Source organism: Monopterus albus, unplaced genomic scaffold (assembly GCF_001952655.1).
Source record: "Monopterus albus unplaced genomic scaffold, M_albus_1.0 scaffold150.1, whole genome shotgun sequence".
Taxonomy (NCBI): Eukaryota; Metazoa; Chordata; class Actinopteri; order Synbranchiformes; family Synbranchidae; genus Monopterus; species Monopterus albus.
In genome coordinates this window covers 135,852-150,711 of record NW_018128030.1, presented here as the reverse complement: position 1 = coordinate 150,711, position 14,860 = coordinate 135,852, and the positions used below count along the sequence as shown (strand labels likewise).

General features: G+C 43.2%; 2 protein-coding genes across 6 annotated transcripts in view; both read right to left on the bottom strand.

Moving 5' to 3' along the window:
• Positions 1–722: 722 nt before the first annotated feature.
• Positions 723–3,781, bottom strand: LOC109968464 (uncharacterized). Its single transcript, XM_020614757.1, has 8 exons — positions 3,647–3,781; positions 3,492–3,556; positions 3,169–3,307; positions 2,054–2,151; positions 1,794–1,974; positions 1,472–1,555; positions 1,290–1,385; positions 723–1,194 (listed from the first exon to the last, which is right to left on the bottom strand). Exons 1-8 carry the CDS (start codon positions 3,779–3,781, stop codon positions 844–846), a joined length of 1,149 nt encoding a protein of 382 aa, XP_020470413.1. The 3' UTR covers positions 723–843.
• Positions 3,782–5,236: 1,455 nt separating this feature from the next.
• prdm10 (PR domain containing 10) overlaps positions 5,237–14,860 on the bottom strand; it is a 10,587-nt gene continuing 963 nt past the window's right edge. The window contains exons 3-20 of one of the 5 annotated variants that reach the window (XM_020614788.1): positions 14,205–14,446; positions 13,006–13,206; positions 12,699–12,771; positions 12,480–12,597; positions 12,251–12,371; positions 11,473–11,745; positions 11,330–11,341; positions 10,776–11,120; positions 10,307–10,462; positions 10,039–10,218; positions 9,847–9,957; positions 9,437–9,637; positions 9,155–9,298; positions 8,887–9,057; positions 8,120–8,257; positions 7,744–7,918; positions 7,536–7,633; positions 5,237–7,362 (exon numbers count right to left, since the gene is read on the bottom strand). In XM_020614788.1, the coding sequence (XP_020470444.1) occupies positions 7,174–7,362; positions 7,536–7,633; positions 7,744–7,918; positions 8,120–8,257; positions 8,887–9,057; positions 9,155–9,298; positions 9,437–9,637; positions 9,847–9,957; positions 10,039–10,218; positions 10,307–10,462; positions 10,776–11,120; positions 11,330–11,341; positions 11,473–11,745; positions 12,251–12,371; positions 12,480–12,597; positions 12,699–12,771; positions 13,006–13,206; positions 14,205–14,446 (2,948 nt within the window). In that variant the 3' untranslated portion in view covers positions 5,237–7,173. Of the gene's footprint in view, positions 7,456–7,535; positions 7,634–7,743; positions 7,919–8,119; positions 8,258–8,886; positions 9,058–9,154; positions 9,299–9,436; positions 9,638–9,846; positions 9,958–10,038; positions 10,219–10,306; positions 10,463–10,775; positions 11,121–11,329; positions 11,342–11,472; positions 11,746–12,250; positions 12,372–12,479; positions 12,598–12,698; positions 12,772–13,005; positions 13,207–14,204; positions 14,447–14,860 lie in introns of all 5 variants that reach the window. The other 4 variants (XM_020614789.1, XM_020614791.1, XM_020614792.1 and 1 more) reach the window with 4 other exon arrangements.

Here is a 14,860-nt window from a genome sequence, read left to right as displayed (position 1 = left end):
TGCTCCCCTCTACCGTCCTCTTCCCCCACTGCCCTCAGCCTGAAATCCCTGCTTTGAAGGGCTTAAGTCATCGCTCACTCTGATAGAGAGAGACAGAAAGAAAAACTGTTTTGGAAAAGAAAAAAACCTGAGATTTCTTAACTTATTCCTCCTGCACGTTAAAAGCACACACTTCTTAAAATCATGCATTTAAAACGTCTTTACTTTCATGATATTGCACTATTGGTTAAAGAGCTGTTAACACAAAAAAGAAAAAATGCATCACCAGATTTCCAGTGTTACATGGTTCTTTTTAAAGTTCAAACGGGAGAGTTTATGAAATATGTATGTAAATGAAATTAAGTTACTCTAAAAAATCTGAAATCAACTGTATGCTCTCATTCCTCAGCCACGTGACAGCACTCTTCACCAGCTGCAGCTGACTTTTCTGAACAGAAAGAAACACGCGAGGTGCCTGTTTAGCACTTTCCTCCTATAGAGCTGAGTGAGGGGAAAAGTTTTGGACCATGCTCAGTGAATGAAGACACAGATCCCAGCTGAATGCATATTTATGGTGTGATTGTTTAACATGTCAAATGAGTGCTGAGACACCGGTGTTTATGCTGGAGAAAAACTGGTACTTCTGTGCCCTCTTGTGTTTGAAATATTATTTAATATTCTTCTTCAAAGTGAAAAAATAAAACAAAATGAAGACTAAATGAAAAAAAAAACTGCAGCACAAAAACACCAAAGTAAACATTCAATAAATACTCTATTTTGTAGCAACCAGCAAATGATCAACATTTGAAAATACCTGTCTAAATAAACACTCTGGTGCGTGCGCCAAGTGGATTCTGATCAAAATCACTTCCGCCTTCCAGATTTACTCAGGCGTTCAATCGTGGAGGAGAAGTGCAGAGCCGACCTCTCACACAGTGAGAGAGGAGTGTCTGTTTCGGTTTCAGTGTCTGCCTCCACTGAGGGGGCAGATGAGGCTGCAGAGGTTGAGTCACGGTGCTCCAGTGACTCATCGCCTGTGTGATCATGGAGATGTGGGGAAGTCACCGGAGCGACTGAACATGAATGGGCCCTGTTAGTATGAGTGAGGGCACCTCCATGTCCTTCCTGATTTCCATTTCCAAGTCCCTCCAGGTGGGCCTGGAAAGTACAGGTCTGTTGTTCCAGGGAAAGGAAACTCTCCTGCACCTTGTCAAACTGTGAGGAGCAAGATGGTTCTAGTGGGTTTGTAAACCAATGAACAACATTCAGCAATTTGTCTCTGTTTGTCTAATAGGCAAAAATCAGTGTACCTGCTCAATGCTGGACTGAAGCAACAGTTCTGGCCAGACTGACTCACTGCTGCTGTTCACACTGTCGCTTATACGAATGTGACTCCAGGTTAATTCCTGTGAAACAAGACAGAACAGACTTCTGCATGAAGACAACGAAAAAAATCTGAAGTGGATTTTTTATTGCATGAGGAGACGCTGACCTGTATAAGTTGTGTGCTGTCCTTCAAATGAGTCTGGCAGGACTGAAGCTTGTTCCTGTAGCCGCTCAAAACTGCAAACAAAGTCTTTGCCAAACACAAGATTATTACAAACAACACCCGGAGGCAATGACGAGGCAAAGTTTAATGTAATGAGCAAGATTTGTGGATCTTAAAAGAAACTAAAACTAACAGTTGTCGTTGTCAAGCAGAACGCACTCAGAAAAGCTGACTGAAATCTTATTTCTTGTTTGCAGTAACACAGCTGAACTCTAAATGAAAACCAGTACCACAGCACTGCAGGCAGACCTTCACAGCTGCTCACCTCTGCATCTCTCTGTGCCAAGGCCAGGTCTCCGTGGCCTCGGTTCTCCTCTTTTGTTAGTGTGACCCCTGTATGTAGCTCTTCCAGCTGGGCCCACAGGCCGTCTAGGCCTTCCAGCATGTCCTTCACGCTGGCCTCAAAATCCCCCTGCACCTGGACAAGAGCTCGTAGTAACCTCATCCTATCAGAGAGGAGTGTAGTGTTAATGCCACTGAATTAAACCTCAAAAAAACAAATAGTGTTCAGGTTTGAAACCTCACCTGTCTTGTAGGTAGGAGCGGATCAGCTGCACTTTGTCTCTCACTACATCAGCTGCCACTGGTTCAGTACTGGCCTTCTCAAGTATGTGAGACAGTGACTACAATGAAAGAAAAGATTGACGGGGCTGGATTTTACTTTGTGGGTTTGTTTCTGCAAATGTTGCTGTCAGATAAAGCTTCAAGAGATGAGGCCAGTGTGCAGGAATCCACACTGCTTGTTGTATGTTATGTCCATTCTCTACAAACAACTTTGTTCCACCCCTGCAACTTTCTGAAGATGCAATATATCTTAACCAAGTTTGAACAAACATTGATTCTGCAACTGAGATTTAAAAATGCATTTCTGGAAGAGTCTCAGAAAATACATATAAACAAACAAACAAATACATAAATAAATAAAACCCAACAGACAACAGATGTAAAATACATACACAGCCCATTGCAACAGAAAGTTCAGAAGGAGAAACATGACTGAGACCAGACAAAAAGTGTGTCGCTACACTAGGGCCCCTTTGAGACGATAATGCTCATGAAAAAATGGAAATACCATTTTTCTTTTCTTAAATATTAGCCACTAATGGTGAAAAAGGTGTGACCTGAGGCTGTGGCCAGGAGAAAAGGTCATGTTCTTTAGCATTCAGCTCTCAGCAAATTGATTTTATCCATTAGTTTTTAAGATATTTTGTCAAAAACTACAGTGTTGTACAAGTCAAAATTTGAATCTACAAGATTTAAGTCAAAAAAGAAAGGGGAAGAAAGATCTTAGAGTCCTCCTCTGGGAATTTCTTGGCAGTTAATTTAATAATTAATATTATTTCATAATGGAACAACCATGCTGGACAACAGACCATGAGACTGACAGTGTGGCACACACCTAAATATCTGTCCCCTGCCAGTCTGGTTAATTCAGAGCACAGACAACAGCAGCTCAGGGATGGTGTGCGTTGCCTGCAGCTAGAATATATTTGTAATCTTCAGTGCAAGGTGTGATCTTTGTAATAATACCAACAAAAACTTTACACTGATCTACATGCAAAGAATGACTAAAGACAAAAGAGATGAGAAGTATTGCTGGAGGCTGATGTGTGTGTGTGAGAGAGAGTTCTTGCTCCTACCACCAGTCTGGAGAGGAGAATGTGAATGTGGGGTACACTGGGATCTGCCAGGGGCTCCTGGAGCACACACAGCAGCAGGCTGTCGGCCAGGACAAGAGCCAAAGGAACACTGGGGTCCGGGCTCCTTGACTGGGTCACCCTGGAAAAATAAGTAGTGAGCATGTGTATGGAGCTGTCTGAAATTTGGAAATCTCTTTGGTGATTTGTCACAATTTTTTCCAAGATAATATTTCGATCATCCTGGAAAATCTCTCCCTTGTCAAAAATGCCAAGAATTAATATCAAGTATAGAAGGTGTAACTGTAAAAATAATATAGTCTCACCATGAATACTGGTTATTCCTATTTTCAGCCACAACCTCCTGCTGTATCCTCTGTGGAGGCCCCTCCTTCAATTAAAGCAAAGGCACTGAATAAACATGGCACAGTTAAATACACCAACGCGCTCAGCTGCGATCACTTCATGAGGCTGCATTCACCTGGTTCTGTTGTGACCGCAGGCAGCACTTCAGGGCATGGACACAACCTCCCAGAACCACCCACAGCACGCACACCATCAGGAGCCTCCAGCACATATCCACCACAAAGACAGAAGGGTGAAGCAGCGCCTCCATCTGGCACAATGTCCACACTACACCCACTGAAGCAAAAATGTACCAGTCTCTCCATGACCGCAGCCTCCTGAGAGCCTGGGACCAAGTTGTTTGCTGTGGCTTAACATCAGCTGGGGTTTGAAGTGAACTGCTGGAGTAATAGAAAAACAGCTAATAGTTAAAAAGCAACAGAGTAATAAAATGAACAGGCACACTGTTAACTGCTGACATGGCTCCAACATTGACTGAAATCTGTTTTTATAGTATGTCAGCCAACTCTCATGTCAGGTACACAAGCACATTTCTTGTGCTTCACCTTTCATACACTTGATTATTTTTGCAAAACCTGGCATCCCGTTTTGAGGTTTTAAACAATGCCTTGCCACCCAAGGTGCATTTTTCAGGAAAACAATTAACCAATTTCTGTGTCAGAGTCAAAGGGGTTCATCCCCAAATCAACACGGCACTGTATAACTGTCACTTCAGATCTTTTAGCTCCTGTGTAATGGTAAGCAGTTAGATGTGAATTCAGCTGATGACATATAGACAAATCTTTGGCTAACAGAGCAGAAAACATTTGCTCTCTGGAGCTGGAGCTGAGAAATGTACTCGGACCCCCATTTCACTGCAGTTTTAGACCTCTCCTCCCAGTAGCAGCAACGGTCTAGAGAACTGCCAGTCTCAGATGATTCCAATCAAAGGCCAGTTGTTGAATGGCACACAGTCTACCTACCACTGCAGCTCTCGGCTCCTCTCGGCAGGTTCTTCCGCCCTGTCCTCTTTTACCTCTGCCATCCATTTACAGGCCCAACCCCACCCCACTCTCTCTCGCTGTCCTGTAACCCCCGGACCTTTGGGGTAGGAGACCATCAACTGAGGCATGGGAGCAACACAGACGCAGACATGCTGTTTGAAACTGGAGCAGATATCGAAGTAGTGATTAGATTAACAATGTTTGCAAAGTATGTGTCTTGCAACATGACAAGCTTGTTAAACTGGTTCCCCTAGGAGACTGGTTTTATTTGGGTAGTGACTTTTAACCTTTCCGCACATTCCATCAGTGCAGGCATGTGCTGAACATACTGATCACAATTGTTTGGAGGACAAGCCCTGCTCCACCCAGGTACGCCAGGACTTAACCCCAACAGTCACTTCTTTCTCTGTGAATCACTGGCAGATACAGGTACTGAGCTAGTATTAGCTCACATTGTGTGAACATGAGAGGTTTACACAAAGAACAAAGCCCATACATTAGGTTAACACCGTTTCTGTTGTAATACTTGCAACAGTTTTAAGATGCTGTAGAAGTGGTGCTTTCTGAGGCCATGCTGCCAACTAGCAGTCACATAAAAAATGACATCCAGACAAGTAAAAACTGGACACCATAAAATTACATGAACAACATTTGTTCTGACGTTCAGCACATTTATAATAAAGCAAAAAGAAAGGCACAATATGTAAAAGGATTTAATTTCAACATGTGACCAAAGGACAAAATCACCAGCAACAATCATGGCTGTACATGAGCTCATAATATTCCTGCTATATTTTACATTGTACAAGTCTATTGTTATATAAATAGTGGGCACATTAACAGCATTTTACTTTATTTTAGTGCATTAACCTACACTGTCATCATAGTGAACCTACTGTACAACTGCTTAATGAAAATATCACATTCTGTACCGTAACACCAGCACCAGACATGCCTTGCACGTGGACACTTCAGTAGGACGGGTGAGTGCTATCACAAGGTTTGAACTTTTCCAGCTGAATCACATTCTCTCTTTAAGACAACATAGATAGACATGTGTGATGACATCCATGGCTTGTCTTAACCTTAAAATAGTATGCTGCCATTTAGATACCACCCCCAGCTCAAATACTTGCACTGTCTTTGTAGGTTAATACACAAATTAATAGTGGAATATACCTTTAAGTTCCTAAGCTGTTCAGTTGCAAACCGGTGATATTGTCTCAAAATATTTCGCTGGTAACATTTCATAGAAAAAGATGTTGTGAACTTTAGTTTAGCGTCTTCAGAATTGTGTTTAACTGAGGGAAAGATGTGATGGTTTTAGCTACAAGCTTGGAAAAACAATGTGTTAAGCTGTCTGCACCAAGAGAGGCGCTATCCATGGGGCTGCTGTGCTACTCTGCTTTCAAAACTAACCTTAATATAAATAATTGAGAACTGAACATTTTTCTCCTCAGACTGACGAGTCTCTGTGAAATAAACTGAATAAATTCAAATAGAAAATGTGTGTTCTCCTTTTTAAAGAGTAACGTAGCTCGCGAAAAGGTTGTTTTTTTTCTTACACTCCAGTGGTTTAACTTCTCACCTTGGTGCAGGGACGTACAGGTGTACTCCAGGATGCCACATCACTGGTGGGTGTGGTCACTGGTGTAACGATTTCTTACCAACTACAACTAACGTCAGAGGTGAAACAGACTTTGCACCAAAGAGGGCAGTGCAACACTGATTTTCCACCTGGTGCCAAGTTACTCTTTAAGTCTAGTTTCCTGGTGTCATTCATTACTGTACCTTTCAGATATGTCAAAATCAAAACTGTCTAGTTTGAGGTAAACTGTATGTGTAAGAACTCTGCACAATCCTTGTAAAACCAAACATCCATAGCTGACACCAAAAGCAGCTTGGTAGCATTCAACAAGGCTTGGAGGAGTGGAACAGGTTGTTTGCTATTCTCCATTTTACTATAGAGGCACAGGCCTTGTAGTTGTGACAAAGAAAAACATAAAATAACTCATTTTGAGTATTGGGAGATCAGGGCAGTCCAGCATGAAGTAAAACCAGACGGAGACATTTCAAAGAGGAAATGAATCACGAGATATCAACAACAGCATGGTCACATACGACAGAGGGGTTGTGGAGTACTCACACTGGACAAACACATAATTAACTGTTTTCAGTGTTGTTTTATGCAGGATTTTCCATATCTTTCAGCATTTCTTCCCAGAATTTCATTTATAAACACTATGCTTCAAGAAATGTCTGACTTCACATGTATGGAAAATGGGTACTGCACATGGACTGAGAAACAAAACTGTTCCACCTTCTCCGGGCCATAAAAGAATCACTTTAATTTAACACACTTTGCAAACTTACACAGGAACCCTGTATTTGACATTTTCTTCGGTTTTAGCAGCCCAACTGAAAATGCTTTTGCCAAACTGCAGAAGCCCAGTGCTGGGTATTCAAAACACGCTTTTGTTTATATATTATCTTAACTTAAAGACATAAAACTGTGCTGGTTATCTGTTCGTCCCCATTTTAGCTCTAAATGCACACAAGTCTGTATCTACCTGCATCTGACAGTGTATCGGGTCATTCACAAGGTGATGAGGTCTACATGCACAATCAGTCTGTGGAACTGCTCAGCTCATCGCTGAGCTCAGGGTTTAGTTATGTGAACCTCATTGGTGCCGCTGCCATTGGTGGCTGTGGTGATGATGTACTGAGTGGTGGCTTGCTGACTGGCTGGTTGTTGCTCCATATGTTCACTGTGAGCCTGGCTCGAGCTCTGAGGAACCGTCTGTTTAGTCTCCAGCTCAGTCTGACCATCAGCGATAATAAAGTGAGCCTGCAGGACAGAGATGAGGGTGTCTTTAGATCCACAAAGACGTTCTGATCTCGGTCAGGATGTGTGACACATTCAGCTGCAGTGTGAGCCTTGCTATAAGAATATGGATGAGAAGAAAAAAATGAAACTTAACTAATAATACGTCTAATAGCTTTCAGACAACATTTACTCACCGTTTTTACCTGGTTGCTGTTGACTCCAGATACAGGTGTGCTGGACTCAGTTATCACATACTGTGTGTGAGGTAGAGTCATCATCTGGATCTCAGATGCTAGAATATAAAGGAGCTAGCATGTTAACCTGACGAGAAACCATGCAGCACAGAGCCATCAAAACATCCAGAATCTGAATGGACTGAATGGGAGCATGTGTAGGACTCACAGTAGCCTCGGTAGTTCCAGTTCCCGGGTATGTAAGCATGTTGCACAGTCCCCTGCTGCTGGGTGCTGCTGGTCTGCAGGGTGTGACTCTGAGCCAAGGTCACAGGGGTCAGCTGGGCGGGGCTCAGGTCCTGACCAGCCTGCTGGGAGGTAGGGCTAAGAGGCTGACCAGTAACCTTAAAGAGAGAGAGGAGATAGTTGCTTAAGCTTAATTCTGTGGATAAAGTTTCATCAACATGCAAAGAAATCCCTGACTTCCATAACAGACTGCAGTTTCAAAGCTACACAGCAATGCGACTGAGATTCTCTGGATATAGAATGACACTTTAAATGTATTATAATCATTATGCATCAGAGTCAGTGCAATGAAGACTTACCTGGGTGGTACCTTGTCCAGTGCCTGACGGTTCGGTCACCTGGATGTGTTGTACCTGGATGGAGTGCTGGCTGTAGCCATGAGGGTCATGCAGCTGGCTCACATCTACTGTTGGGTGCTGGGAGTGTGGGGAGGAAGCCTGTGAAATAATGACTTGTTACACTCACCTCAATCTACCACAGGATTTTCTCTTGACTAATTAATCTTCACACACATTTTCAAAATACAGTAGGAAAAAAAAACAGTAGTTTACCTGCTGAAATGTTGGGAACCTAGTACATGACAAAGCAGTAATCAGCCGGAATTTTCATAGGGGTTGCTGGTTATTTAAAATGATACCTTATTTGTAAAACATAAATCAAATCATTACCACTTCCCAAAGCCAAACGTGGCAAATTGTTTTTTCCCTCCCAGCAATGACACCAAGCAAGAAAAGGCAACAAGCAATTGTAGTTGCAATGATTGGCATTTCTGCTTAATCGACTTAATTGATTGCCAAATTAGTTTATTTGCTGGTAATCAGGTAACAGATTAATAAACTAATTGTTGCAGCTCCACTTAAAAGCTTTTGATTTGAGTGTAAAGAAACAGCAAAGTGCACCACATCTTTGAGTGACTGGTTGTTTGGGGACAGATGGTGCAAAGCTACTTCTTTAAATTCTGGACCAGCTCCTCCTGCATATTAAAGTCTATAACAGTGACTGTTAGGCAGGATGATGTTGCTTCCAGTTTACAAAGGCCTAAAAAAGAAGAAAACCTGGCTCTTACCGGAGCCACCTGCACCACCTGCAGCTGAATGTGCTGCGGCTGGGACAGGCTGCCTCCTGCCTGAGAGACTGGGATGTACTGGATCCTCTGGAAATCTCCCTGCGGTGTTCGGTAGTCTGTGGTCAGTGTTTGAGAAAGCTCCGTCATGGCCTGGGTGAGCAGATCTGTGGTCTGTGGAGAAAGTAAATCCTAATGTTATTATATCTAGTGTGTATTATTAGATGACCCTTTTGTGACCAACTTGGAACATGTGTTTGTAACTCCTTACCACAACAGCCTCAGCTGTGGTACCATCTGCACTGATGACTGCAGGAGCACTGCTGATTACAGCTGTGGTCAGAGGAGCCGGGATGGTGTTGGTGAGTTGGGCAAACTCTGGATGCTTCTTCCTGATGTGCTGAACCATCTTAGTCTGAGACATCAGGCAGAACGTTATCAGTTGAGATCTAATTTTGTCCAGGATGCAGGAATTAGTGCAAACCCTGTTGATCTCGGTTTAATGTTTAAACAGATCTCCAGTGAAGCTTCTTTGACAAAGTTTCACACTGACCTTGCTGCTGTACTGTTTGGCGCAGTGTGGGCAGCAGACCGGCGCAGTGGCGATGGTCCCAGTCAGCTGGGTGTGTGTGCTCAGCATGGGGTCTGGTTCACCAGGAGCAGCCGGCCGCAACTTACGGATACTGGGAGGCAATTCTGCCCCAGGGTGGTTCTTCAGTATATGGGCTTTCCTCTTACTGGCACTCTTGTACACCTGAACAGGGATCAGCTCATTAGAGGGACTCAGCAGCACTATACTGAATGCTGGTATCCTCTGATCAGTTTGAGGTAAAGCAGAATTTCATGCTTGATTCGTGGCATAAACTTTGAGGATGATGCTGGACTACAATTTAGAAATAGCATCAAAATGATTCTTCTTGTCAAAACTTCACTGTGGAAGTGAGAGATTGGAGAAAAACAAACCTTATCACAGTACTGGCAGAAGTAGTCCCTGCTGGGCTTGATAATTGGCAATGTCAGCTCAGGCACGTCATCGATACGCATCTCTGGATGACGTTTGGACAAATGATTCACCTGTGACCAAATAAAAAAAAATGAAGGTAGCCGCAGTGAACTTCAGCATCAACAAACAGCTTTATAGGAGTTGTCGCTCACCAGCATTCCTCTGCGTCTGAATCCCATCATACATAGTCTGCACTTGAACATGAAGCTCTCGAAGTCAGCGGTGGGCACCTTCAGTTTGAGGGATTTGGAACGGTGAGTCTTGTCCGCCTTCTTGGCCTCTCTGTCGGGATTGTGCATGCGCTGCATGTGTTCCCGCAGCTTATCTTTTCTCTTATCATCACAGGAGAAGAACCGTCACATAAGAATTCGCACATCTACCGACTAACACTCCCAGCTGTTACCTCTTGATTCACCTTACCTTGAATTGTTTGCCACATGTTGAGCACAGGAAATCCTTGCGGTCCGAGTGGCGCAACATGTGCAAACGTAGCTTGTCCGGTCGGCAGAAGGCCTTTTCACAGTCTGTACACTGGAAGATCTTCTCTGAATGGAAGCAGCGGATATGCTTCTTCATCTAAGGAAGGAAGAACATTTTTGTAGCCTGAAAACCGAGTAAGTGAATCTATTTACATTTTTTAACCAGGCTATTATTTGCTTAGTTCTAATATAATCTGCCCTTTTGTAAAAGAGAAGCCACTTAGGGTTTTGCTTTACAGTGATTTGAATGACATAAATGACTTCATCTATATGCCATTTACTCCCCCAGATGTCTTTGGCTACATTGGTTGAGATAAATAAAAAGAACTGTGCAACTCTGAGTGCACTCTCTAAATTTTGAAATACACATTGTTTTTGTACAAAGCTAAAAACACAGATATATCATTAACCTGGATGAAGTCAGTAAACCTCTTCTTGCAGGAGGGACAGGTAAAACAGCCATCCACAGCATGCACCACTACATGGTCTTTGAGCAGATCCAGCCTTTCAAAGGTTTGCGGACATAAGAGACAAGAATAGGAGCGGCTCTCAGAGTGCACCAGCAGATGGTCCTCCAGGGCTGAGTCACTCATGAAGCTCTTGCTGCAAATGTGGCAAGAAAAGGCGTAGGTGTCCCGGCCGTGGATCCGCAGATGTTGATCCAGCTTGTCTTTGTCCCGGAAGGCCTTGCCACAGTGAGTGCACTTAAAAGGACGAAAACTCTTCCTGATAAAAAGGTGCTGCAATGCTGCATTCTGAGATGGAAGAGAGAAAGAGAGGAACCGCTAGGAGAAAGCCCCACCAGTGTTTTTTGACATGGATCTGCTGAAACATGGGAAGACCATAATGTGGTGTGCAGGAGGGGGCATATCCTGAAATGTTGCATGAACATTAACACTATGGAAAATGACAAAAGCAATCCCTGAATCACATGTTTTGCTGCCACCCTCCAGGTCCCACCTACCTGCACATCCATCTTTGAGGGAAGCACACATTGAGGGAGAGAGACACACCATTGTAAAGCATATCACAGCCATTATGATACCAAATAACATACTAGATCTAAAAACACAGTTGCATTTGTGTACAGACAGTCTCCTGTCTTACCCGTATCCTCTTCACACGGCGCATGTCCTGAGTTGTGAGGTGGGTGTCTGACTGGCAGCTCTGGGCCGGGTCCTCTTTGAGTGGAGCGAGCAGGTCCGTGTTGGAGGGTGGAGTGACGGACTCTGGGGCCGGTTCCTGTTCAGGAAGTATAAGTGGAGCCTCCACCTCAGTCCGAGTTTCTGCCTCTGGCTCCAGCTCTAACGCCTTCAGCCCGTTCTGAGCTCCATCCACTCGCTCCTCCAGTGGCTGCTTCTCCGTCAGTTCCAGCATCTCCTGATAAAAAGGCAGTTGGAAATAGAGCACTGTTATCGGCTCAGATTGGTCAATTCCATATTTAAAAACAAAGTGTAGATCTGTTCTTATGTCATCTGTCAGTGGCAGCCATTCAAACCTGGTGTAACTCATTGTATTTATGACACATTTCATGGACATTTTTCCAGTTCCTATTTGCATTTTTATATTTTCCTTTGCTCTGAAATAACTGTATAGATATATTTAACAATTTATATTATGGTAAATCAAATTCTGTATGCATGAGAGCTGCAACCAACAATTGTTTAATTACAGAATCTTGATCAACTTTTCAGTTAATTTTCTGGTCTATAAAGTATCAGAAATGGTTGCATCTTTGTTCTGTCCTACTCTGTGACTAGCAACAGGTGCTGAGCCTCTGTGTGTACATTACATAGCAATAAAATGGCAGAAATCTGCAAAAGAATTATCACAATTTCTCAGAGTAGGGGTCAACTAATTAACTAAGTTTTGATGAGTCCCTTACTGTGGTCTTGTCCACACCGGTGTCTACTGGTGGATCCAAACGTATAAATTTAGGGGGGCGTCCTGGTCTTCTGCCTGTCCCAAACCTCTTCCTGCCCCTTCCTCGACCCCGGCCTTTAGATCTGAGAGAGTAAAGGCACAGTGAACAGGTCATACAGCCTGTAGTGTGTCAGAAAGGTGAGAGAGAATCTAAAATGAGGGGATGGAATTTAAAAAAAAAAAGGTTTAACCTGTTAAAAGAGTTTATCTTGTCATCATGCATGTTGAGATGCTGCTGCAGTTGTTCAGAGCTCATGAAGCGACGGTTACACTCGTAGCAAGGCCAGTTCTTCTCTTGTTCCCGCAGCACTGAAGAAACAGAAGGTGTGGACCAAATAAAGCCGCTGATTAACATCATCAACAGCAGGAGACATGATGTTGATAAGCAAGTACTGAATTTACAGACTCACCTTTTCTCTCTTCTTCTGTAACATCATGAATCTTTTGACTGACAAATTCCGCATATGATGCTGCATACCACACCTGTGTTAGGAACGACCATTAAAATCACAAACTACAGCAGTGTACCAAGATATTCTTTACTTATTGGAACTGATTCACTCTGTTTAGCTTTGCTTTGTTTCCACCAGCTCCTAAGAAAATGATTTGGCTCTTAAGTTAATGGATGTTCACCTTTCACCCAGACAGTGATGAAGCAGGATAAATATCAGATTGTTTACACAACACATAAACTGACAGACAGTTACATAGACTGACCTTCAGCTCTTGTTTGGGTTGGATGTTCTTGATGGTTGTGTAAAATATCTCGGAGCCATACTGGTAGGCCACCAGGTTTTGCTCCAGGTGATTCTGAGCTGGTCTCACAAACATCATCCAGTTACAGCTGTCCTCATCAGAAAGGTCCAACCACATGTCATCCAGCTTCTCTCCATCTTTCTCTGCATCCAGCATGTACAGCTAAGGCAACATCCAAAAAGCAGGTCAGAAATGAGAGTGGAAGAGTGCAACCTTAGACTGCACATTGCCCTCATTGCGTCTGGCTGTTGGTAAAGCAATAGTTTCACAGTTTAGATACTGAGGTTTCAAATTGCCACTCCTTGCAGCCAAGAAGTATCTCTACCCAGTTTTACAATGATGTGCAACCAGACAGCACTCACAGAGCACAAAACCTCATAATGTGATTCCTTAGTTATGAAAACCTGCCCCTGGCATTTGGAATCACATTGAAATTGCTAATGGTTTGACAGTTACACATGAAAAATGTTTCAATAATGGCGGTTTTCTTCAGGATCTATGTCAGTAACCTTTGAAGATACATCAAATCTGATGATATCCTACTGAATCAGCAGAGTTTCAACTAGAATTCGATCTTAGCTGCAAGTCTGTAGCATTATTTGTTGTCTCACAGTAGCCGGTTTTCCGTGAGCCCTATAAATGTGAACGTTCTGGATCAACAGGTCTGGAATATTTCTTGGATCCAGATCGAAATTTGGTGTGTGGTAGATTCTATGTGCATGTTATCATTTAATTTTTGCCCAAGCATTGAAGGCACTATGTATACAGTTAGAAGCAAAAATACTATACATTGGCCCTATCTCGCAATGGTGAAGGATCCTTTAAAAAAATTCCTGGATCTGGATGATGATCCGGATCAGCACCAGAATCTAATTGATCGTTCTGTGGGCCATAATCCATTCATTACTTTTTGAGTTTTACTTTGAAGAACCAACCAACAAACAAACAAATATCAGCAAAAACATTACCTCCATCTCCGAGGTAACAAACTGGGCAAAGATGCAAGGTTTCAGGTAATACGGGATATTCTTAATAAAAAAAGACTGGTGTCTTTTTAAATACACAGTTTACTCAGCGCAGCTAAATACCAAAATAAAAACTTCACAGCCTAAAAGAACTAGCAATTCAACTGAAATCGGTATTGCATGGAACTGACTAACTTTCAGATGAATGTAGTGGTCCTGCAGTTGACTCTGAGGAACCAGGGGCCCCTCCACAGGACCAAACTGTGTGCGCTTTGGGATGCGTCTCTTGGAGAACACCCCACCCAGAAAGCGATCGATGTAGAGCACCAGGGGCAGACTGGCCCGGGCCTTGGACATCACCGGCCGGTTGGGGATGGGGTGCAGAGCGCCGTGCTTCAGACACACAGAGGGGTTGGCGCAGTTGCACTCCTCACACCCTGAGGGGCCACAAAAAGGAAAAATCAGTAAGACAAAATCACTCCTATAAATATAGAAAGATAATGTGGTCTGTTAACCTACTAATATGACTTCCCTCAAACATGAGAACACAAAAGGTAAACAGGTTATGAAGATGACCACAATCCAAAACAGTTTTCACTTAAATTGTTGACAAAATGTCACAGAATGGTTGATTTCCGTCATTTCTGATGCCCCACTGTGTGTGGCTGCTGTAAAGTGTCCACAGCAACATGACGTACAGTAACTTACTCAACTTCTGGTTCTGCCTGCTCTACACAAATGACAGAGGGTACATCCCAGTTCCCTTATTTGATCATTCCTCAATTCTCGCTTGACCCAGAAGTCATTTTAGTCTGCCATCTCAAAGAACACACCCAAAGCTGTCATTCCTG

Bases quoted from the DNA above. Each gene is read 5' to 3' on its own strand.
- LOC109968464 (XM_020614757.1), bottom strand. From the start codon at position 3,781: ATGGAGGCGCTGCTTCACCCTTCTGTCTTTGTGGTGGATATGTGCTGG. The intron at 3,308-3,491 runs GTGAGACTATAT...TTATTTTTCCAG, and splicing joins AGGAATAACCAGTATTCATG to GGTGACCCAGTCAAGGAGCC. The intron at 1,556-1,793 runs GTGAGCAGCTGT...TGTTTGGCAAAG, and splicing joins TGGCACAGAGAGATGCAGAG to ACTTTGTTTGCAGTTTTGAG.